This window comes from Ctenocephalides felis, unplaced genomic scaffold, assembly GCF_003426905.1.
Source record: "Ctenocephalides felis isolate EL2017-DRISC unplaced genomic scaffold, ASM342690v1 CF-g0.4_SCAFFOLD_00845, whole genome shotgun sequence".
NCBI classification, from domain to species: Eukaryota; Metazoa; Arthropoda; class Insecta; order Siphonaptera; family Pulicidae; genus Ctenocephalides; species Ctenocephalides felis.
Window position 1 is genome coordinate 12,117,620 of NW_020536999.1, and position 27,101 is coordinate 12,144,720.

The 27,101-nt window shown below is 29.3% G+C and overlaps 2 protein-coding genes across 5 annotated transcripts; one reads left to right on the forward strand and one right to left on the reverse strand.

Moving 5' to 3' along the window:
* Window positions 1-252: 252 nt before the first annotated feature.
* LOC113376855 (valine--tRNA ligase) lies at window positions 253-5,338 on the forward strand. The gene is made up of 10 exons (XM_026616933.1): window positions 253-589; window positions 918-1,085; window positions 1,473-1,597; window positions 1,717-1,881; window positions 2,368-2,615; window positions 2,686-2,928; window positions 2,986-3,256; window positions 3,327-4,693; window positions 4,885-5,114; window positions 5,182-5,338. The coding sequence occupies exons 1-10, from the start codon at window positions 425-427 to the stop codon at window positions 5,335-5,337; spliced, it is 3,138 nt and encodes a 1,045-aa protein (XP_026472718.1). The 5' UTR covers window positions 253-424; the 3' UTR covers window position 5,338.
* A 4,115-nt stretch (window positions 5,339-9,453) lies between these two features.
* LOC113363378 (DENN domain-containing protein 1A) lies at window positions 9,454-26,817 on the reverse strand. 4 transcript variants are annotated; one of them, XM_026605873.1, is made up of 13 exons: window positions 26,697-26,817; window positions 25,596-25,748; window positions 25,360-25,497; window positions 25,062-25,194; window positions 24,342-24,395; window positions 22,782-23,363; window positions 21,157-21,333; window positions 19,924-19,956; window positions 18,882-19,063; window positions 17,952-18,126; window positions 12,923-13,480; window positions 9,749-9,872; window positions 9,454-9,670 (listed from the first exon to the last, which is right to left on the reverse strand). In XM_026605873.1, exons 1-13 carry the CDS (start codon window positions 26,711-26,713, stop codon window positions 9,456-9,458), a joined length of 2,541 nt encoding a protein of 846 aa, XP_026461658.1. In that variant the 5' UTR covers window positions 26,714-26,817; the 3' UTR covers window positions 9,454-9,455. The 4 variants fall into 4 exon arrangements, with proteins under 4 accessions (XP_026461658.1, XP_026461656.1, XP_026461657.1 ...); XM_026605871.1 differs by having other exon boundaries at window positions 9,454-9,872; XM_026605872.1 differs by lacking the exon at window positions 19,924-19,956 and having other exon boundaries at window positions 9,454-9,872.
* Between the last annotated feature and the right edge of the window lie 284 nt (window positions 26,818-27,101).

Below are 27,101 nucleotides of genomic sequence, written 5' to 3' on the forward strand. Positions count from 1 at the left end.
ATTTTCGTGTCGCTTCGACCATGTTCGGCAGGGTACGTAATTCTAGAAATAAACCCCCCCTCCCATTTTCAAACAAAAAAGAAGAAAAAAGTTCGCTATGGACAAATTTGAAGGAAATTCGTGCGTTCGCACAGTATCACTCCGCTGCGCAAATTTGTTCGAGACGCACCATTCGCCGCACGGATTCGTAACAGTGGAGACGCGGCATTACATCACATGTCAGAATACCTTTCTAACCTAAAAAACCACAGGTTTCATTCTCTACTAACATAATTGGCATATGCTGCAAGCAATCAATCTAAAATATTAATCCTCTCTATTTCTCATTGTTGTACTATATTGCGTCAGTGAGTGTACGGTGTACACGTTGTACTCAGAGTCTTACAACATCTGTTAATAAAAGATTTCGGTAATATTTCTTAAAATGTCAGATGCTAAGACTGCCGAACAGAATGGTGTGGGCGAACCGCCTGTTAAAACTGAAAAACAACTAAAAAAGGAAGCGGAAAAGGCGGCGAAATTAGAGAAATTGAAGCAGAAATTGGAGAAGAAAAATGCTGCTCCTGCACAACCTAAAGAGAAACCAGATGTAAGAATGAAAAAGATACAGTTAATATGTTTGACATATACTTATATTTATGTTCCTGCACAAGTTTCAATTTTGTCCTGCACAAATCTGGTTGTTACTAAATTTGTGCAATTATTTAGTGCTGAACTATTTTTATAATACACTTGCTCAATAATACTTATATATATGTTCTTGCATAAGTTTCATACAGGGGTTTAAAATATATATATTTTAATTGATTTTTACTGTATTTGCTACATAATTGTCCATATCTCTCTTCATCAACTGAGACAAAAATATTTTGAGGTTATGATTAAAAAAGTTTTCTGATTGTTGCTACTATTTTCAGAAAAAAATTAAAGAGGTCAAAGAAGTGCCTGTATATAAAGCAAATACAGCTCCGGGAGAGAAGAAAGATGTCTCTGGTGCTATGCCAGATTCATACAGTCCCGGATACGTTGAAGCTGCCTGGTACGGTTGGTGGGAGAAACAAGGATTTTTCAAACCCGAATATGGGGTGAGATATTTTACTTATCATACATTAAAAAAAAATGGAAATTTATATATTGTATGAAGTATGTAAAAAGTATTCTATATATCTGGGTCAGCAAATAGTTTACATCGGCAAAATAAAATTATCTTCAATTTTGCTGGATCAGCAAAACAATTTTATTGCCATTTGTTTTGATTTTTATATAAATAATGCTTTCTGTACTGTACCCATACATAAATAATCCTTTAAAAAAAATCTTTCATCAATTTAAATAGCATTCATTTACTTCAGCTATTCTGATGAAATTTGAAAGAATATTGTATATAATATATTTAGAAGATTGCATCCATATATTGCATGATTAATATAAAATTCAAATTTAAATATATTAATTATATTTTTTTCTTTTAGAGAGATCTATCAAAACCGAATCCAAAAGGAAGTTTTGTAATGGTCATTCCTCCACCAAATGTAACAGGATCACTTCATTTGGGTCATGCCCTAACTAATGCTATCGAGGATGCTATAACTAGATGGTAGGAAAAAATTGATCACTTGTATTTTAATATTACTAAGTAGCTCTTTATCTCAAAATCAAATTTTTTATCATATTATAATAAAGAAGACTGCTTGTTAATATCTAGCATTTTCTTAGGCATAGAATGAAGGGTCGTACTACTTTATGGGTGCCAGGTTGTGACCATGCAGGAATTGCAACACAAGTAGTTGTTGAAAAACAATTATGGAGAGAACAAAAGTTGACTCGACACGATTTAGGCAGAGAAAAATTTGTTGACAAGATCTGGGAATGGAAGAACCAGTAAGTAATGGACCAGTAAGATGGCAAGGCTGTTATGAAGAACTTTCCATACTAAATATTGACAAAAGTCATGTGGTGGACCGATTCAGACATTTAACAGACCAATGTTATGGCAAGGCTATGTTAATACTAAATATTGTGGCCATGTGGTTGCTGTGCAGCCAGGCGTTTTTCTCAAGTTGTCAGATAGAAAACCTAACCTAAAAACCACACAAATGTCAAAAAAACGATCTTATATAACAGGGTCTTTCTGAACTAGCTTCATAACATACAAGTGACGTTGGAGGTTATGTGTAAAACATCTGAATGCACAGCAAATACATTACATTTTGACAGTATTCAGTATAATTCATTAGAATAATGTATGCAAGTTGGAGCATAACATGGCCTTGCCATAACATTGGTCTGTTATAAATTCACTAATAAGAAGTTGATGTGCGATTGTTATCTCTAATATATAATATTATTTCTATTTCCCTTTTCCAGGAAGGGAGATAGAATTTACCACCAGCTCAGAAAACTCGGTTCTTCCTATGATTGGGACCGTGTAAGTTTTACAATGGATCCTAAGTTATGTAAAGCTGTCAATGAAGCATTTGTGAGAATGTACAACATGGGATTGATATACAGAAGCAGTAGATTAGTCAACTGGTCGTGCACACTTAGATCAGCCATTTCTGATATTGAAGTTGATAAAGTTGAATTAACAGGAAGGACACCATTGTGCATACCAGGTAATAATAATATAAATGATTTGTATAACATTTATTAAATTCAAATCATTGAGTCACTTCTATTTTTTAGGTTATAAGGAGAAAGTCGAATTTGGTGTTCTGGCTTCATTTGCTTACAAGGTTGTAGGTACTGATGATGAAATTATAGTGAGTACTACAAGAATAGAAACAATGCTGGGCGATTCTGCAGTTGCTGTACATCCTAAAGATCCACGATACACTCATTTGCATGGAAAGCAAGTTATGCACCCGTTTACCAAACAACCACTGCCAATTGTGTGTGATGATTTTGTTGAAATTGAATTTGGAACAGGTATTATACTTTTTCTTATAATTTAATACTAGTAAGCTGACTATTAAAAATTTTCAGGTGCTGTGAAAATAACACCGGCTCATGACCCTAATGATTATGAAGTTGGCCTGCGTCATAATTTGCCTTTTAATACAATATTCAATGACGATGGAGTTATTATAGGAGAATATGGACAGTTTACAGGAATGAAACGCTTTGAAGCTAGAAAAGCTGTCACTAAAGCTTTAGAAGAAATGGGACTGTACAGAGGAGACAAGGATCATGCTATGGTTGTGCCGATGTGCAGTAGATCTAAGGATGTGGTTGAACCTTTAATCAAACCACAATGGTAAGTATAACTATAAAATAACTTTACAGGCTACTTCAATCCCTAATATATTTTTTAATTGTACCTCTAGGTATGTAAAATGTGATGAGCTTGCAAAGAATGCCGTACAAGTAGTAAAGTCCGGTGAACTAAAAATCATTCCCGAACATCATGAGAAAACTTGGTACCATTGGATGGATGGAATCAGAGATTGGTGTGTTTCTCGACAACTTTGGTGGGGTCATAGAATTCCTGCTTATCATGTGACTTTAAAAGATGGTTTATGCAGAAAAGGACACAAGACTGAAGACTTTTGGGTCATAGCGTGCTCAGAAGCTGAAGCTTTGGAGACCGCAACAAAGAGATTCAATACTGATGCCAGTAATGTGGAATTGCAACAAGATGAAGATGTTTTGGATACTTGGTTTAGCTCTGGGTTGTTCCCATTTTCTGTTTTTGGATGGCCTGATGATACAGAAGATATGAAACTCTTCTATCCAGGAACTTTACTTGAGACAGGGCACGATATTTTGTTCTTCTGGGTGGCCAGGATGGTGTTCTTTGGGCAAACTTTACTAGGAAAATTGCCGTTCAAAGAAGTTTATCTTCATCCAATGGTAAGGGATGCCCATGGTAGAAAAATGTCTAAATCTTTGGGAAATGTTATTGATCCCATGGATGTTATAACTGGAATAAGCTTGGAAGATTTGCACAAAACTTTGGAAGGATCGAATTTAGATCCCAAGGAAATTGAGAAAGCCAAAGCTGGTCAAAAGAGAGACTATCCAAACGGTATACCTGAATGTGGTGTTGATGCAATGAGATTTGCTTTATGTTCTTACGTACTACAAGGTAGAGATATTAACTTAGATATTCTTCGTGTACAAGGATACAGATTTTTCTGTAACAAATTGTGGAATGCCACCAAATTTGCAATGACCTATTTCACAAGTGATGAAAAACACGAGGTTTGCTCCAAAGATTTATCAGGAAATGAGAGTGTTATGGATAAATGGATTTTATCCAGACTTGCATATGCAGTCGAAGCTTGTAACAACGGTTTTGAAAAATATGAATTTGCAGTTGCTACAACAGCTTGTTACAATTTATGGTTGTATGATTTATGTGATGTTTACCTGGAATGCTTGAAACCAATTTTCCAATCCGGTGATACCACTGCAATTGCTGCTGCAAAGAAAACTTTGTACACTTGTTTAGAAGTCGGGTTAAGGCTGCTATCTCCATTTATGCCATTTTTAACAGAAGAATTGTACCAGAGATTGCCTAGAGCTGATGTTTCAGTTCCAAGTATTTGTGTTGCAGAGTATCCGGAAGTGGAAAAATGCTGTTGGCGTGATGAGCAATCTGAAAAGGATGTAGAATTAGTGCAGAAGGCTGCAAAGATTATTCGTTCTGCAAGAAGTGATTACACACTACCAAACAAAGTTAAAACACAAGGTATACTAAATATATTAAAATAATAATAACAACACAATATAAATAATAATAATAACACAAGGTTGTCAAATATCTCCCTTCCGCTTTTTTGCTCTTGGTTTATAATACAAAAAGGCGGAAGGGAGATATTTGACAACCTATTAATTTGGTAATATTAGATTTATTACTACTTATCTATGTGATTTTTCCAGCATACATTGTAAGTTCAGATCCAGTTATAAGTGAGGTCTTCCAAAGGTACAATCAGCCTCTAGGTACAATGTCGTTCTGCTCAGAAGTCCAAATAACGAGTACCCCACCACCAGGTTGTGCAATCCTGACTCTAACCGGACATTGTGAAATTCATTTGCTGTTGAAAGGATTAATTGAACCTGAGAAAGAGTTGAGCAAGATGGAGAAAAAGCAGAAAGATCTGACAGCGGTAAGTTTAATAACTAGAATTGTCTTATATTGGAAATTTATAATTGTAATAAATGTTTTGTTTTTAGTCTGTGGACAAATTAAGAAAAGCTATGTCGGCTGGTGATTACACAACAAAAGTTCCTCAAGAGGTTCGCGATGCTAATGCTGAGAGACTTGAACAAATGGAATCTGAATTCCAGAGATTATCTTTGGCTAAAGAAACGTTGAAAAATATGCAATGATCAAGAACAATTTATATACACAAATTAGACGAATTTTTTAGACTCATTATATTTATTTGTATTTAATTTTCTGTGATTGCATTATTTCCCAATCTATTAAATTATTACCACATACATTATGTATTATATATAATCATGCTCATATATTTGTTAAATAATGTTATATATTTTATAATATAATAAATAATGCATTTGTTCGCTTTTATAACATTTTGGCACACAAATAAAATTGTTAAAATTTTATTATTGTTTAAATTAAATTTATTTATATATATATATATTGATGTTGATATAATATTTATTTTATTTGAGTTTAAAAGCCAGAGGTTACATAAAAAAATTAGTATGCGAGTTTTTAGCATCTTTGCCTTCATTCAGCAGCCATCAATACAACTACAAAAATTAAAACTAAATAAATAATGTGTAAGAGATTTCATAGAAACAATAATAATAAAAAACACTTACAATTTTGTATCCTAATATAAATGATGGAAACATTATTACTCCATGGTATGAGTATGTGCACAGAGGTAATATATATATATATATATATTTTTTAACATCACAAATAAACATGAATAACTTTTAATAAGTTGTCTTAAATAACTCTTGCCCTACAAACATAATTAAATCAGTAATAAATAACAGACGCAACTACCTTTTTAACAAACAACAGGACCTCACCGACCATAAAAACCGTTTAGACTTGGAGTCATATACTGGTGTTTACCGTATTTAAAATATTTCTATTTTTCGTCGAGAAAATGTGGCCTTTTGTTAGTGTGTAATTGCGATACAACCCTTAGTTCCATTTTTACACAAATTATATCTGAGTTTATTTCTGACCACCTCAGGAATTTGGTATATCAGATTAATTGCTCTAATTGTGAACTTTTTTATATCGGAGAAACTAGCCAAAACCTGAGTGAACGTCTTCATCAACATAAAAATAACTCAAAAAAAACCCAAACAATTCAAAACCAAATTCAAAATTTTATATCGGGGTGTATATAACTGTTGGCATGGAATCGTAGTAAATTTTATCTAGTTTCTCCCTATCTAACTGAAAAGGGGTGCTTTCATATGATATTTGTGAGATATTTGACAAAAACCAAAAAAATGCCCCGAATTGTCTATTAAATGCTAAGGAATATGAAAGATCAAATTCAAAGTCGTTTTATTCCAAACTTTTATATCGGAGTGTATATAACTGTTGGCATGGAATCGTAGTAAATTTTATCTAGTTTCTCTCCTATCTAACTGAAAAGGGATGCTTTCATATGATATTTGTGAGATATTTGACAAAAACCAAAAAAATGTCTAGAATTTTCTATTAAATGCTAAGGAATATGAAAGATCGAATTCAAAGTCGTTTTATTCCAAACTTTTATATCAGGGTGTATATAACTGTTGGCTTGGAAACGTAGTAAATTAATATGTTAACCGAGCATATAAATTATTTAAATCATAATATAGGTTTTTCCAACCAAAAATTTTACATTTTGAAGAGAACGTAATTAAAAGAAGATTCGCTGAGGGGTTGTTTTTGCAATTGCGTAACGACAGGGTCATAAACAAACGATTTGACAACACAGCCCTGAACGAAACAAACACGGGGTTCCTAAATAGCGTGTTAAAATTTCTTAAAAAATGACAACATCCCATCGCTTTTTAAATTTCTCGTAAAAATTTAACATTTGTTAAGAACTGCTTTAAGAAAAATGTGACATTTCTATCTTAGACTTCGAAAAGCCAATAATACATAGTTTCGACAACTTATTAAAAGTTATTCATGTTTATTTGTGTGTTTTACCATTTGTGATGTTAAAAAAAAAACATATATTACCACTGTGCACATACTCATATCATGTAGTAATAATGTTTTCATCTGTTATATTAAGATACAAAATTGTAAGTTCATTTATTTATTTATTTAATTTTAACTTTTATAGTTATATTGATTGCCACAGAATGAAGGCACAGATGCTAGTCGAAACATATGGATTTTAAATAAATTTCTAAAAACTCTCATACTATTTTTATTGATATAACGCCTGACTTTTAAATTCAAAAATATAATGTATATTACATATATATTATATATATATATATATATATATGTATATGTATAATGATAAATACCTGGTAAAGCAAAATCCTGGTAGTCCGTGCACGTATGTAAATTGCACAAGCGTTCACCCAATGAGCATTAAACAAAAATTTATTTCCACAATTTGGCTGAAATATATATACATATAAATATATATAAAAATTTTCTATCTTCATATATGATTCATTCCTCCTAAAAAATAAAATAATTATATTACACACTGATACTGACAAAAATAAATAAACAACTCGATTCATACAAAGACTGATAATACAGACTTTTCCATATATTTGCTGTGACATTTCATATATGTATATATAATATTTAATTAGTGCTATACAATATCTATATGACTAATATAGTGCTTATTATACCTCAAGTTAAAATGTTTAAAAAAATCGAATTCCATATATTTTTGTTCATCAATCTCCTCTTTTATATATCACAGATTATCATGTTTTTTACCCGCTATATGATTTACAAATGTAGGATGACAATGATATTTAACTAAACAATTATAAGTAATAACAAATTTAATTAATCTAATACTAATAATAAGTAATGTAAGGTTTTAGAGGTCTTATCAATTAAAAACCACATTTTTTATAACTATATTGAGCATGTTTCGACATTCAATAATAAAATCATAGGGTTGCAGCAAATTTAATGAATATTTTCAATTAGTTATATATGTAAAAATGAATTGTTAATAATTTTTGTTATATATACTTATATATGTATAAGTATATATGTATTTATACGGTAAAATGGGCAAAATTGCCATTAATGTAACATGATAAATATTAATCTAATAATTGAATTTAAATTTACCTAAACATATCAATAAATATGATCAAACAAAATATTGAATCTGATTGCATATTGCAGATTTGTACACTTTTTTGCGAATATTTTGGCTTGCGTAAGAATAAAAATTGACATAATATATGCAATCAGATTACAAAATATTTGTTTATTATAAATACGAATACAATATTGAATATATATTTACAAATTTGATTTTAATCAAATGATATAGATAGAACATAGTTTTCTCATAATCTTGGTACTAAAATTAATTTTGTACAAAAATTGCTGAGCTTAAAAATTACGATATATATATATATATATATATATATATATATATATATATATATATATATGAGTAAGTTCTTCAAGGGCATACATCAAATAAAAGGAAAGGAAAAAGCCTTTTATTTGATGTATGCCCTTGAAGAACTTACTCATATTTCTCAACATCAAAATTAACTACTTTAACATATATATATATATATATATATATATATATATATATATATATATATATATATATATATATATGATGATAGTTTTGTCGACGTTAATACATATTGTAATATTTTTGCAGCCCAACTGTCGAATTAAAAAAAGATTAAATAACAAAATTATTTATTCCATTAAACGTTTTGACACTTGATGTGTGTTATCATTCAGTAATCAAACCAAGAAAAACAACGAACCAAGAATATGATAACTGCATCGTCGTAGATTGTTATCATAACATTCTTCCTTGCTTGTTTATATGTAAAATACGCCTGATCGCACGGCAAATAGATAGACATTTTCATAATTTTCAATACCAAGAAAAAGCATAAGAGCGTTGCCATGACAACGCTATTTTATGAGCTCTGTTACGGCAGAATTGTCCCCAATGTAAGCAAATAGATAGACATTTTCTTAGTTTTAGTACCAAGAAAGAAGGATTAGATAGCATTACCATAACAACGTTATGTTATCGTCCCAAAATATGAGTAATATAGGACCCTACAAATTTTTTAGGTTTTATTATCATCTCAAAATATCATTACTTGTATCTATTTATTACTATTTGCCAACTGTGTGCCCGTAGTGGTCTGTTTTTGTACTATTATACTAATATGCAAATACTCACTTTGTTTACTTTAGGAACCAATCACAAAATCATTTTCAGAGAGCTATTCGCTACTGATATAATTTTCCTATTCCTATTTTAATCAAAAGTAGTCCAATGTTTATTAGTGCCATTAGATTGTAAATTTGTACTTACTACGTTCTTGTTACATATGCTGAATTTTGAAAAATCTAAGCCATACTCTTGTAAAAGAGCCAGATCATTTTTGGAACTATCAATCTGCTTATTAGGGCTCCCGCCGAATCCATTGGGAATATTTGATGCCGATTGACTAAACTTGATGCCCGTTGTTTCTGATGGATTTAATTTGTTTCCGGTTCCATTTAAATTTGGAGGACAATATAAGTTATAAATAGGATTTGATAGACTACCTGAATTTGAATTTTGGATTTGGGTTAGGTTGTTATTGGAAGAATTGGAACTCAGAGGATCAAAATCCTGCAAATCAGGTGTAGAATCTAAACGAATGAGATCTCCGCCGACGTCCGGAGGTTTCTGTGGACAAAAATTGTAATTTAGGAATTGATCTCTGAAGAAAAAAAACTGGGAGTTAGAAGATAGATTGATTTTGTAGCCAACAACGGAGAAAATTAAGTAAGTTATCATACAACGTTTTCGTTTACCATTTTAGGATATTATTTTTTTGTCCGATTTTTTTTTTGTTATGAAACTATCAATAGTCCAATCATTTAAGCTTAAATTAGGTAAGAATCTCAGAATTTGAGATACCCAGCTGTAAGTTTGTAAATACCCTAAAATAGCACACTAAAAGTTGTCCCAAAACCTACATATGATACGTACATCCGGCCATATCTAAGTTTTGAGACAACTTTTATGGTGCTATTTTAGGGTATTCACAGACTTACAGCTGGGTATTCCGAGTTCCGAGATGAACTTACTATAATGACTGGACTACAAGTATTTTAGCATTTTACCTTTAACTTTTGATGGAACTTGTCAACACAATTTAGTACCATTTTTTTTTTTAAAGAGGACCTCTCAAAATAGACAAATTTTGAAAAGTTTAAAATGATAGTTTGAACAAAGTCTTAATTCTTGAAAACTTGAAGCAATTGTGTCATTATTTTGTACTATGGTCCTAGAAATGTTTTTATGGTCACAGATTCAAAGTTTAAATAAACAAAATTAATAAAAATTAACCATCATGAACCGAAAAATTATCACATTTTCGCCAAAGCGCTTAAAAACTCAGAATTTACAAAATACGTAAAATAAATTTTTTTTCCACACGTTGAGTTCTGAGACACCTTGTATATAAGAAAATATTTATACAGAGTGTTGCTGTTAATACTTTTTGGCTACAAAATCAATAGTAAAGAAAAAAAATCTAGAATTAAATTAGTATAAACATTTTTTTTTAAACAGGGATTAGTTTTTTAATCAATATGGAAATTCAAGTGCAAATGTTTTTCTAAAAAACTACACTCAACTACTACAGAAAAAGCATGATGACTTTCAACTAAAAAGCACATTTAGAATTTAAGATTTTCGGTAATCCACGTTTTGAAATTGATAAAAAAATTTGAAGCGTTTTTGTTATAAGACTAGATAAAAAATTATTACCTTTGGAGATTGTTTAGCAAAATAATGATTTTTTGATTTCCAATTAATATTGGCAAAAAATGTACTGTTTGCTCTATTTCTGTATAAGGTAAGTGCATTCAACTTTTGTTTTGTTCCTAACATTTTGGTCGATGTATCTAAATAATTACCAATGAAGACATTTGAGAAATTAGGTTACCTCAACTTACGAGTGACCCAACATGCGAGTGTTTCGAGATACAAGCCAAAGAAGCAATTCGTTGCTTCGACATATGAGGAAAATTCAAGGTTCGAGCAGCTTTAAATGAATATATAGTCGAAAAAAAAATTAAGGGAGAGTGGAGCTTAAAAGTTCGTGGGTAAAAAGATTCACTGCCAATATCTCAAAACAAGTAAAGTTAGAAATTTTTTAACAACAATATTTAAAAGTAGGGATATTTCGCCTATTCATTTTTCGCCAAAAGCGAAATTATAAAATATTTTTCAGCCGAAAAACAATAAGATTGTCATTCGAAAGTGGCAAATGAGTACAAGTCTTTGAGGTCCCCGACGTGAAAAGCGCGGCTCGCGCTTGAAAATATTTAATATCTTTCGATGTAACAAAGTCTCCAACAAATTGTAAAAAGAATTTTGTTGCAGAGAAAAAAAGAAAAAATGTGTTTTTTTTGGATCGATTCAAGTTGGGGTAAGGCTGAGTAAAATCTTTGTAAATATTTAAGGGTTGTTATTGTTAAGAAAATTGCAAAAACAAAAAAAAGAGTGCGCGTAAGGATCACACGCGATTGAAGTAAAACTTTTAATATTGTATGAGTAGGCAATTAAGATAAAAATAAAAAAAACATCATATTTGAATTTTAAAAATCATCTTTTAATAATCATATAACATCAATAATAATAAGATCTCCTGAGCATCGGCACAGCTGTCCTACTGATATCAAGAGTTTGAATATGATGTGAAGCTTTCTTCCTAATTTTGTTACCTATCTTACCGGGAAATTCAAACCATAAACGTAGAAGTTCATCATCATCGCCACGTTCTATGTACACTAATTTTCCTACACAACCATTAGCTAAGCCATCACTTACATCAATATTAGTTGTTATTATGTAAAATTTATTCAGAACTAAAATTATTTCATACGGCAAAGCCCCGGTATCAATAACCGATTTTTTTGAAACTGCTGACGAATGTATGATTGTTGATCTGTCGCATGGCAACCTACATAAATATCCGTGGCAGTAGATATTATTTTGTCTTCAACGAGATTCAATATAAATTTATTATATTCCATGACACATTTATTCTCTAAGAAAAGTCTTATTTCATGAGGACATAACATAAAAAACGTGATTCAATTATTGCAAGTTCATATAGGGTTTAGCGCTCGACTTACGCATGACATGACGGGAGTGGATCGCGACTCGCGACATCAGCGCTTACGGCGTCGTAGTGTTCAACTACACGTTGGCATTTTCGTTGCATTTGTACGGATTTACACCCGTGTCGCGCCTAAAAATTTTTACACCCATATCGCGCCTAAAGAAGTTTTACTTCAAAAAATTTAATCATTACAAAGTTCACTTCAATATGAGTGTAATGTGATCCGATCAGCACATCCGGAGATAATTAATTTACTGCAGATGATGTTCATAGAAATTGAGCAAAAAATCCATATTTCAATCGTAAATATTTAAGTAAAAAAATTTTTTTCAGCAAAATCCTGAAACACGTGTCAAATGATTTTATGTATAATATCTGTAAAAAAAAATTCAGACAATTCTAAAATGTGACATTTTATTTTTTCAAAAATTCGTAAGATTTGTAAAAGAATAACCCATACGTCGGGGTACCACTGTATTTCTATTGTTCTTTTAGTATAACTAAAACAAATTCTTCAATTGGATTACCGAAAATCTTTATCGATTAAACCTGATTGCAAAATGCTTTTAAAATGCAAATGTGTCAAACAACATCCACCTACCTTAACATTTTTATAAGTCCTTAGACGTTGCGAATTTTCTAAAACGTCTATCCCGCCTTTTCCGACCTTGGCACTTGGTCTAGGAGGAACAATTGGAGGCGGAGGTATATTTTCTATGGATTTAGGATTATTGCAAATATTTGCTTTGTTAGGAGTAGATGACGAGAATTGGTTGGACGTGATCGGAAAATGATTGGAACCAACACTATTAAACATGTTACTAATTCCAAATGCAGGAACCAGAGCAGTCACTTTATTGGTTTCGAAAGGATTCTGATTCGAATCAGGAGCAGTCTTTGGAGGAGTTTTCATAAAATCTTTCTCGTCACCAAACGACAGATCGGCTGGATTGCAGGATGAATATGACGAACTGTCTCTGGTGGAATGAAATTGGACAGAATCGAAGGATGATCGATTGGAACTAGGAGGAGTATCGAAATAGCACAAAGTTCCGATGGGAACTTCTTGGGAGAGTTGGAGGTCTGGGTAATAAGGGCCATCCCTTGGCAATGTGTGCGCTTCTAGTTGAGGGCGACTTGTTGCGTGCGGAGGTTTCAACTACACGTGTACACATATAAAAAAAACTATGATGGGCAAGGCGTGTGTGTGGATGTATCTTAATTTAGAAAGATCAATCACCAACAGCCGCTTTTAGACAAATCTGATGAATTCAAGTACTTCGAAAAGATTATTTGAAACATTATTCGATAGAGATCAAGTAAACCAGATTCAATAATTTTTTGAAAATTATAGTCGCTTGTATATAAATTATAATGATTATAATGATGTTTATGTATCAACCATAGACCTTACACTACATAGACTCGGACTAATAGTCGAGCGCAAAATAAGTGCCAAAAGATAGAACGTCACTAGGTGAACGAGTGATGCCGACAATCGTGGACACTCCCGGCTGATTAAATGTCATGTCATATGAAATGAAACTATTACAAATAACATTTGGATTGGTTTAACTATTATGATGTATAGTATATAATATATAATATATTATAATATATAATATTTAATATTGTTTATACAAATCGAGCTGAAAAAAATCAAAATAAAAAATAGAAAAAATAAAAAATCAAAAACTGAAAAAAAAATAAAAAAATAGAAAGAAAAAAAAATAAATAAAAGAAAATAAAAAATAAGAAAAATATATACTGGCAATAAAGCATATCCTTCTGCTTCTGATTTTTTTCTTATTTTTTATTTTTCCTTTTTCTTACTATTTTTTTTTTTCATTTTTTCTATTTTTTTTTCATATATTTTATTTTTTTTTTAATCTTTTTGCTTCTTTATTTATTTTTTTCTTTTTATTTTTTTCGTCTTTTTTTCATTTTTTTTTTATTTTTTATTTTTAATTTTTTTTTATTTATTGATTATAATTAAAATATAACACACTATCAGGTAATTTAATTATATTTTTAAAATGGTCAATGGTTAATGGTCATATGTCACGTACTTAACAAATAAGCACGTGACATATGACATTTAATCAATCGGGAGTGTTCGACAATTGTCGGCAATTCTCGTTCACTAAGTGACGTCACAGTCCCCTTATATCTTTTGACACTTTATAAAATTTACACTTTTACCTATATTATCCGAGAATTGGCCCCTTAAATTGTAAAATTGCGAATTGTAAAATAGTAAATAACTATTATATAAAAAAAGAAACAAGACCAAAGTCTAGAAGGATTTTTTAAAGATAAATTCAGTAGTATTTTACAGAACAAAATGTATATTTATAACGCATCATCTAAATTAAACAATGCTTTAAAACAATATTTATCCTGACTGAATAAAAATAATCAGACACATTTAATTCTAGAAGAGGGGAATCTCAAAATATTGGTATCTGTCCATAACCAAATTAAAAAATGTTTGTTCTCAAAATAGCTACTGTATAAAAATTTTTTTTTACAATTTTGATATTCTCGTTTAAAAAAAAACAGTAAAAATCCGAAATTGGTGATGAGCGTAATTCATACTGATGAGAAGAATATAAAAAATAAAATTCTGTAAAATTTTTAAGTAAGATCGGTACAGTGGAAGTCGAGAAATCGTGGGTATCGTGTCCAAAAAATGTTTCCAGAAAAATAGAAAAGAAACTTGGTCAAACAGCTATATCTACGAAAATTTTTTAAATTTCAAAAAATCCTCTTGTAAATATATACTTGTAATATTAAACTTCGAAAAAATAAAAAATATCGATTCGTTTTAAATTCTGAACCAAAATACACAGTTAACTTAGAAACATTTTTTTTTATAAAAATGCAGTACTTGAACATCAGATTTGCCAAAAAGCATTTATGTGATGAAACTTATTATTGCAAAGAAATTGAAACAAAACACATTTTAATAAATAATTTATAAAAATGTGTGTAAGAATCAAAATCTTTACAATATGAAAAGGTATGACTGTTAGGCAGTACACTTCGTGTTATAACATAGATAAACAAACAATAAGCCTAATATTTAAAAAACTAAAATTGAACCAATTCCTATTAATTGAATTGATTGTATTCTAATTATTATCTAATAAAAATGTGATGGAATTTGTAAACATGATAATTGAAACTTGTTTTGGGAAAATGGATTTCGCATGATATATATCGGCTTTGGAATAAAAATATTTTTAAACAAAATAAGCTGAATGTGATAAGAATCTAATAGGAATATTGTGTGAATAAACTGAATATGATACGAATCTAATAGGAATGACATATGAAGAAATTGTTCATCAATTGAAAAAAATGTTTGAAGAGAAGTACAAAATATGTTTGAAATTAAATGGGATTTTATGATTATTCTTAAAAAATGAATGAGTAAATCTTACTTCGTTCGACATTTTCTCCCAAAGTTTGTAAATTAAAGCTGTTTCTTAAATATATAATAGTTGTAAAAATTTACATACGACTTACAATATTTTCACAAAAGTATTTTTACAAATTCCATCACATCTATGAATTTTAAATTAAATCAAGTCAACTATTTATAATAAACTATGATGACAAAAAACTATAGAACAATTAGACTGGTCATTCAAAGTATTGTACGATTGATTATAGTATGTATTTGAATTTTTAGAAAAAAAATAAAGACAGTCTAAAAGTATGATATGCAACATCTACGAACAAAACTATGATCTAATATTCAATAACTAGAATCTATTTCATCTGTTCTACTCTAATCGTCTAAGATTTTTTTTTTCTAAACGACTTTTCTAAGAAAAAAGGAAAATGATTGCACAATTTTTGGTATATTAATTTCTATGGAAGGAAAATAAAATATTTTGTTTTGGCTTTGTAGAATTTAAGCACAATTGTAATATTAAATATTCAATGTACTGTTGAATCAAATAGAGAACTCAATTTTTTTTTGCTGATTGTAATTTTAAAACTTCAGACAAAGTATTTAATATTATTATATACACAAAAATTGTGTTATCACTTCCAAAATCTAAATTATATTTTTATTATACTATGCAGATGTAGATTAAACCAGTATTAACTCATAATACTCCAGTCAATGAAGCGCTTTGGGTCTGAATTTTTTTACTGTGCTCCGATTCGCATAAAATTTTGGAATTAGGTTCATCTTACCCTTAAGATTAAAAGTGAAAACAATTTGGACTCCACCACCACAAGTAAAAAATATTTTATAAAGTTTTTTTTTAAACAAACAAATACTTTTTAAGTTACTGGCTAATAAAAATTCATATATTTTAGGCGTTTTTCTTGCAAATATCTCCAAAAATACACATTTTATCGAAAATCATGTAATGAACAAAACTATGTCAATTAAAATTTTAATAATTTGGTGTTTTATAAGATGTTCTAGGAACAATATTGAGCTAGATATGAAAGAGCAAAGTCGTTTAAGAGGCACATACAATGATTTTCATTTAAATATAAAAAAATGAGCGCAATTTCAACGATTTTCGCGCAACCAAAATCAAAATTCCATCTAGAATTAACTTCATAATAAAGATCTTGATGGATTCTAGCAGATTCACTACTTTAGTACAAACCATTTTCAGAAAACTCACGATTTTACAAAAATATTTTTTTCAATCCAACCCAAAATATGGTTTATCATTGTTTTCTTATTATTTTTCTTTCACATAAAAAATTGGCAGAGTTATGATTAAGAAAGAGTGCACGGCTGCGCAATCAAAGCCTCATTCGAGTACTTTAACCCCTACACAGTTTTAAAAAAATAAAAAAATTATGATAAACAATATTGTAGCCCTTTTAATTACCTTTCAAATGGTATATTACAAATAGTGATGGAGTCGAAATTAAAGGAGTTATGACCCAAAAACTAATCGCATTTTTGCCATACCAAAATATATTTTTAAGTGTTTTTTTAACTCAAAGGTTGTTCGCAAAAGTTTTGAAAGAACTGAAAATATTTTTATTGCAAGGTAAATGTATTAGAAAATACTTTACAACTTTATCCTTTAATATTAAACTCATTTTCTAGCGACGAAATGGCTCAATTTCAATTTATACATAAAATTATAAATCCCCTGGGGGTGGTGGCAACGTGCTAATTGTTTGCACTTTTGAATTTGAGGGTAAGATTAGCATATTTCCAAAATTTCATTCAAATTGGAGCACAGTAAAAAATATCAGAGGTTACACCCTTTTTTCTCTCCATTTACTATAAATGTTTATGGAAAGTAATCTACCGCAATTATTTATTTGATTCTTAAAATAAAATAAATATGTTTGTCTAAAGTACCAAAATTAATTTTATATAGATTTTAAAGTAGGTTTAATGTAATACCTTAGTATGATCATTACTTAAAAAAAAAAAACAATGTGAATTTGAGTTGATACAGGTATGATCTATCAAAAATCTTTATTCAAGACCAATCGCACCAACATGAATATTAAGTTATGCTGCTTTAGCTATTATAAACAATGAAACATCTAATTTTCACATCCAAAGCTGCATATCTCTTGGTACAACAGGCCACAACATATAAATTAGTAACAAAATGAATTCATCTTACCGTTCTATCTACAATTGGCAAGTTTTGGAACAAATGGTGATTCTGTAACTCTTTCATCAGATCTATTTCAGGTCCGACTATGTGAGATTGCAGAGGAGACTGTGGACTTACTGTGGGACTACTGTCAACATATGAATTCGAAAGATTATATGCTGAGTTTTCCTTTCTGTAAGTCCTGAAATACACATAAAAACATCTATGATGATAAGTGTTAGACTAGATATACTATACTTTGTTTAGACATACTCAACAATTATGCGAATGGTTTAACAAATTGATGTAGATGTGGAAAATTGATCAAGGAAATAAATAGTCATCGACAGATTTGTAAAAGCACAAAAATAGAAAAACAATTTTAACACATCCTTAACCATGATTTGTTATTGCCTATCATGATCGAATGACAAATTTAGCATAATTTATATAGATTTCACATATAAGCTCAACTCTTTACTAAAACATTAAGCTTTTTCTGGAACTAGGTGGGATTTAATTAAAAGAACATATTTATATTAGTCAAATTAGTATTATATATTTCATTAAATACTATTTCTAAATAATTTGTTAGCGCACAATATCGATTTTTGAAAATTCTTACTATGTCCTTTTGGAACCACTAACGCCTTCTCGCACGAACTGTGTAAAATTAAAAAAAATAAATAAATTTTGAAATAAAGATAATGAATAATTTGTATTATGATGTAAAGTGAGATCGAAGACTTATAGCTTGTTCGAGGTATATCAAATGTTTTCAAATAGATTATTATAAATACTAGAACATCGTCTAATATTTATAAGACTTATATTAAAGAAGAATTATAATAATTGTTCCCGATTTTCAGCTAAATGGTCAGTTTTATCACAAAATTACTGTTCGTTAATACATAGTATGAGATTATTATAAATGAAAGTAAATATTGTTTGGCTTACCTTGATGGTATAGCATATGATTTTGGTCTTCGAGATGAGGAAGGTGAGTCTGGTGCAGATCGAAGACCATTTCTAGGAGCACTATACACTGTAAGACCACCATCGGTCGTTGTAACGTTTTCACGAAACCTCGATCTTAGACCTTTGTAAGCAGATCTTACGCCTTTGCCACCATCTCGAACCTTTAATAGAAACATAATTTAAAAATTTATGACATACATATATATAATAAAAGTATATAACATCAAATTCGTTGCAAAGACATAAAATACAAAAATGATAAAAACAATTTAATTATAAGTTTATAAGTTTGTAGTTTAATGTAGTTGATTACCCAATAATCTCGTATTTCTATCTTTTTTATTACAGTGAATCCAATTTATTTGAGGAATGGTATGTTATATACTTTTATATGTAAGAACATCTAACGTGCACATTCATGTGTATTTATATGTATATATTCAAATATATACATATATAAAGAATTGTAAATCTTCAGTTTGCTATCATTTGCTTCTATCGTGTGAATTTAAGCTACTACAATATCGAAAGTATCACATATTATCAACTCACATGCTTCTATTTTTTTTTTCTTGAAAAATATGTAATTAAATATTTTTTGCTATATAGATTCTAACTACAAAAAAAAACACACAAGACTGGTCCATAAGAAAACTTTAAAGCTTTATAACTTAAATTATATATTAACTTAAATTTAACAACATTATTCAAATTCTTGAATTTTGTATGAACAAACTATTTTTTATATAGTGATCTATTTATCTACAACAAAACAGAAGCTACTAAATACATAAAACAACAATTATTTGGTTTACAAAAATAATTCTAAACAACGCCAATATATTTTTTTTGAGAAAGTAAAAATGTTGCATGATAATACTAAATTCTTAAAGCAATTAATAATATACTAATATACTAGCAATCTACATATGTGGTACTAATACAATTATCAAATACTAAATGTTAATGCTAATGTTACAAAATTCCAAGCTAAATGAAAAATGCTTTTTCTAGTACTTACAGATTTGACGGCAGATTTAACAGCAGGATTGGTCTGAAATTCAAATCAAGCATGTAAAACTAAGCGAAACACATATGAAAACTACATGAATTACTAAAGCTAGGAATGTGTATCCAATGGTTTCAAAACTGAACTAAATTATTAATGATTATAACAAAAATATCACTATAGGAAAGCTAGGTATGAGAATATCCGAGAATAAGAAATTATTGAAAAGAAAGATATCACTCACAATAAAACGAAACAAAAAACAGTTAATGAGAAATGATCTATAATATATTACGCAAATATCGAAAACAAACCCGAAAAAATTCAAACATTTCTTTGAATGTAATTTGTCAAACCTTTTTAAGACAAAATATAATATATTTTTGATGTAATATGGGTATACTGAAATATCACTTAAACTTGTAAAATCAATACTAGAAGCTCTGACTAATTATGTCTGAGAAGCTTATATACAGGATATATATTTTATATGAAAGTTAATTGTGTGTCACGCAATATCGTTGTATGTATTAATTTACAGTCAAATTCTTAAATGATCAATCTAACTTTATAGAAAACTAAATTATAACAAAAACAGTATTGTATTAAAAATACAATTTAATTGATTAATAAAGCAAAGACAAATTCACACTGTACACTCCCACATTATAGCAAAAAATTAATCTCCCTGCTAAAATAATTACAAAAGCTGTAACATAAATTTAGCAAACAAACTACGAATGTTAATGAATGCTGACATATCTAGAATGTTAATTATCTCTACTTTTTTATAATTAATTTATCCAGTTGAAGATTTCATGTAATATATCTTAAATATTGCCAGCCAATACTATTTATTAAATGTTATGTAAAATTCTAAATACAACATTTTAATCTTACTTTTAATCAATGATTAAGAAACTTTGCTTAAATAATTTAAATTAATTTTTAATGACAAACAATATAAGAGAATAAACTAATTTTTCTTAATGAAATAAATTATCAAGGAATTATACATTATAGTATGACCTAAAATAAGTTGTTTTGATATTAACTATTAAAATCATTTTAATTAGTAGAATATAATTTGGAAAACTTTGAATTCAAAATATCAATCAAGGTTTCACAAAAAAAAAAAACTAAAATAGATATAACTGTAATAATTATTTTAAATGCTTGTTAGTTATGTGATTTTCACTCAATAAATTTCTCTTAAAACGTTAATGATCTTAATATTAAACTCACCTTATCTTTTACAGTTCTAATAAAAGCGGAACCTTCTTTTCTCATCTGTCGAGTCCATTCTTTATATTGCTGTTTGAACCTATTATTTGCATGCTCTGAGCTAACGGCTAACTCATTTTCAAACTCATCTGATGATGATGTTCCTGAATTAAGCATGTGTAGACGATCTTCAATGAACTAAAAGAAAAAAGAAAAAAAAAATGATATAGATATTATAATATCATACATATAAAATATTATAAAGCACATTTGAACAAAATGTATTAAATAATAAATAGTGCATTATTAGGATATTAAACAAAACTAGTGGGGTGGGTGGCATCGTGCCTTAAGGCAAATTGCTGGAACTTACTGTACCGTAACAAAATGTTCGAGGAATACTGAATGTTTTCAAATAGATTATTATAAATATTGTAACATTGTCTAATATTTATAAGAATTATATAAACTGAATTGCAAAGTTGAAACTAGCTGTAAGTGGAATTCTGTCTTAAGGCAATTAGGGCATCGTGCCTTAAAGCAAATTGCTGGAACTTAAAACTTAAACATAACTTAACTTAAAACGATTAACATTTTTGAAAATGTTAACGGAATGGCTAGACCTGCCTTCGCCAAAAACTAATCAGCACGTCTCCTTATCAATACCAATCGAATGTTTTTTGAATTATTCAAATCGGTTAATCCGTGTTCTTGAAATCGTCGACGAAAATTTGTATCCGCACACACATACATACACGCAAACACACACACACACACACACACATACATCCATATTTTCTAAAGTATGCCAAAATATTCAGAAACCTCTGAAACGTAAAGATATATAAAAATTTTCATTTTCGATTTTTTTGCGATTACTATAACTTGCCCTAGGGGAAGTTAATTATTTGTTTAAGTTATATTAGAACTATAGTCAGAATAAAAATAAAATCTGAATTATTTTAGATATACAAAAAAAACTAAAAAAAAAAAAAATACAATTTTTTTTTCCAAAATCAATTATTTTGTTAAGACAAGCAGAAAGTTCTTTGTATCATTTAAATCGGACGCTTAGTTCTCTCAAAAACTGCCATTTTTTACATATTTAGCTCCGTATCTTCGAAATGGCTGGGCCTGCCTTTGCCAAAAACTAATACACACTTTTCCCAATCATTACTAAATTGAATGTTTTTTAGATCATTCAAATCGGATACTCCGTTCTCTCAAAAAGTCGATTTCTATTTTCTGCACTCTTTGCTCCGAAACGACTGGACCTGCCTTCGCCAAAAACTAATCAGCTCTTTTCCTTACAATAGGAATCGAATGTTCTTTGAACCATTCAAATCGGTTGATCCGTGCGCCCGAAAACGTGACTGGAAATTTGTATCCTTACATACATACACACACACACACACACACACACACACACACCACACACCAATCCATTTTTTCTGAGGTATGCCAAAACGTTCAGAAACCTTCAAAACGTCGAGAAATGTAAAAATTTTCAATTTCGATTTTCGGCCCATTACAATAACTTAATAAAAAAAATTGTTTGAAACAGAAAATCTACAATTAGTGCAAAAAAGAGAAATTTGTTATGTGAAAGTTTCATACTCCAAAATAAAATATTATTTATCTCTTACTTGTTGAAATGTCTGCAACCTCAGCATACTCCTAATAAACGGCCTATAACTCTGTGGTCGTGACTCCACAAATAAATCTCCATTAAAAACAATTTTCTCTCTGAACTCCATAGCATCCCGATAACCCTTTGTTAATTGCACTATTGCTCTTAAAAATGCTCTAGCAACACCATCTCCTAGTAATGACGGCCTATTTTTCAAAGACTTCTTCAACTGATCAACAACTTCCTGTGGCATTTGAGCCAAATCATCAAACGGTGTTTTGACAGTATTATCATCAATGTTTATTATTACAACTTCGCCCAAATCTGAAGTTCTGACTGTTTTCAATACAGGATCAGGCACACCAATTAAAAAAGGCATGGGTGCTTGTAAGTAGTCTATTAATTGAATCGGCAGCACCGGTATAAATAATTGTTGCCACACCATTGGATAGATGAGTGTGTTGGCTGCCTGAACACAACATGATAGTCTTCCTAAGTTTTTTGAAGAAAATATTATTCGCCTTTCTGTTAGCATCGCTGCAAGGACGTGTAACATGCAGTCAGAGTCCATTGCAGAATAATATTCTGTGAGGTTCCTCTGAAAAAATAAAATTGATAAATATATATTCATAATCATTACTTACTTACTTAAAGAGCAATAAATATAAGTGAAACTAGTCATGCATAGCATTGTACCTTAAGGCAAATTGCTGGAACTTCCCATACCGTAATTAAACATTCGAACAATAAAAATAATCATAAAATAAAACATGTCTATGAATAAATATTATAAAAACTAGAATTTTCATTATTTGTTCCTTGTAGACAAAATGTGAAAACTTATTAGATTAGACGACGTTGTTTATATATATATATATATATATATATATATATATATATATATACATATATATATATATATATATATATTCAAATATATATATTTGAATAAAATATATATAAACAAAATCTAATTAAGCGGACATACTGTTAGAATGAATATATTCAATTTCAATTGCATCAATTTTTCGTTCATGAAATATAATATGCACTGAGTTAATAATTTTAAACTATAAAAACATAAAAAGCACAAAAAATGTTAAAAAAAAAATATTACAGATGTGGGATTCGAACCCGATCAGTTTTGACTTTCTTATCTACTAACGTGTCTCCACATCAATACGAATCGAATGTTTTTTGAAACATTTAAATCGACCGATTTGTTCTCTCAGAACCTGCCATTTTTTGCACTTTTTGCTCAGTATCTTTGAAACGGCTAGACCTGCCTTGGCCTAAAACTAATCAGCACGTCTCCTTATCAATACGAATCGAATGTTTTTTGAATTATTCAAATCGGTTGATCCGTGCGCCCGAAAACGTAGACAAAAAATTGTATCCATACATACATACATAAACACACACACATCCATTTTTTCTGAGGTATGCCAAAATGTTCAGAAACGTTCAAAACGTGAAGATATGGAAAAATTATCAATTTCGATTTTTGAACGATTACCATAACTTAGCCTGCGGGAAGTTAATAATTAGTATAAATAAAATATTATTGTAAACTTACATTTTCTGGTATCTTTGGCAATTCTCGAGGATTGGGTACTTGGAAGGCAAAGGGCTGAAATATCACAAAACAGTAAATTTTAGGTACCTGCAAATTTTGCAAATATATATATATATATATATATATATATATATATATATATATATACTAGATGACCCAACAGACGTTGTCCTGTATCCACATCTACAATTCAAAAGTTACAAATTTTTTACTATCCTATCCTATACTTTTTAATATCCTAATTTAATATCTGATGTCTTATTTGATGCAATTTTGAACTTGTTGCTTTACGTATTAAACTGATTTATATAATTTCATCTGCCAAACATATACTGTATTTTATATTCATATTTCTGGGACATAACAACTGCTTTTCGGCAATAATAACATAGATATTACATTGTTCTCGTATATTATATTCAAATATTATCTAGGCTCATAATTTCAGCTAAATTAAAATTTCAAGTGAATTTACATTTATAGTAGATGACAGTTCAAATATTTCAAAGTCAAACAATGATAAGTTATATTTTGTAATTTTTGCCATTGATTTCTACAATATTTTTATAGTTTTATCATTCATTAAATCTTAAACATTTCCTTCGACAAACTCTAAAAAGAATTATCAAAATCCCAATAACCGTTTAGTAGAATTATCAAACCATACACCTGTACAGAATAATTTTATATATAAGAAGATATATATGTTTGTGCTCTTACATTAACACCGTCTCCTTTCTCATATTTCAGTTCAAAGTTTTGGTCTGGATCTGGCACAGGATGATAATACGCAGATGTTAAAAAGTCTTTTAAATTAGGCGTCCTAGATGCTTGTGCTATACAATTTAAAAATCTGGAAAACAATGATTGATTTAAAAATAAACTTCTTTGATAAAAAAATAACTTTAATAAGAAAATTACTAAATAATGCCAATTTGTTACATGTAATTCTTGAAAACAACTACTTTACTAAGTAGTAAGTTATTAAATAGAGTACACGCATAACATTTTTACTTACTTAAAAAATATATCGGGCCATGGCAGATATGTTAAAACAACAAAAGCCGTAGTTTGTTGTGGATCATGTCTACAGAAACCGTAAGTCCATTTTCCATCCATTCGAGTTAAAACAAAAGAGAAATGTTGAACTACCGTGCTGCAAAAAAATTATACCTTTAGTAAATATCAAAATATAATTCAACTCCATTTTTTTTGTAAAATTTGATTAAATATAAGAGATTATTATTAACTCACATTTCCATTTCACACGGAAAGGCAAACTTTGGAACAGATTGTAAGTCGTCATCCTTATAAGTTTCAGGAAATTTTCTCTTCACCCAGGCTGGTCGATCTGCAGCACCAGGCTCCACTTCACACCAGCACTCAAATAAACGTCTGACATCTTCCCTAGATATCATAAAAAACAAATTAATAATTTCATCAGTTAAACTTTAAAGTACTTACAAAAACAAAATTATAAATTTGATAATAAAATTAATAAATAAAATGAAAAAAAAAAAATTACAAGATTGCAATGAGGGTTTTTAAAGTAATGCAATAAAATATTCTTGAAAGTTTAGATATAATTTTGATTTTGTATGAATACAAAAATATTTTGAAGAATTTGTTTACATCTAAACATTACTCAGTATTCGTTAGACATTATTTGTATAAAATAAAATATGTATTTACAAAACCTTAATAGTCATTTAAAATAAATCCTGATAAATAAATTATGAGTAAGTAATCTCATTCAACATAAATATATTATGCAAAACAATATAATTTACAATTGTTAAGAAATAATCTAATGTAAATAAGAAAAGCAATAACATGCTCAGAGAAATATGTACAACGTCAATTATTTTATATTAAAAAGATAAATATATATAAATACAAAACAATATGAAGTATGGTTTGATAAGATAAAATAACAAAATGTAAATATTTTAACATTATTATTTATTTTAGTACCCAATTGCATTCCTTGATCTTTTCCTACACAATTTTACAATTAATATTAATTTGTCAAGCAAAATAAACGGTTACACAATAATATTCTTTACGCGCAAAAAACTTTGTGCAAATTTTCCGCCACGACAGTTTGAACCTTGTATGATGTCTTAACACATGATGTTAATTACTTATTAATTAACCTTAAACAAACTTCCTCCACAAATTAATAACAACATTAAACAATATATTTCCACGTAGTACATCACAAACTAAAAATAGATAAAACAATTATTAGCGTAAATAGGGCGGTGAAAAGTGAAATTTCCGCACAATGTTCTCGATATCCGATTTATCAGTAAAAAATGTACAAACGCAATTTTTAACAAATATATTATCTACCTCCTTCTTGAATGCATTATAAATTGGGGCTACTTCATCTTTTCAAACATATTGTACTATTAATTTCGATTTAATTGTAATTTTACTGTCACTTGTCACAATGCAGGATCTGACAGCCAATTGTTGAACGTTGTACTAATAATATTAGTCATACTTCACGCGGATTTCGCAGAAGTAATAAAGACATAGAGAGCGGAACGGAGAGGGGACACCGTGGCGGGCTTTTTGAAAACAGCTCTTGGAAATTATCTTGTAGTAAGATGATACGTTCAAAATAAAAGTTGTAATATGCAAATTCAGTATTTAAAAAAGTGTTTTAGAGATAAAATATCAAAGCGCGTAGGCGTCGCGTTGCAGTTTAAAGGATAAACTTTGTTAAAATGGCATTTTTTTACTTTTCTATTG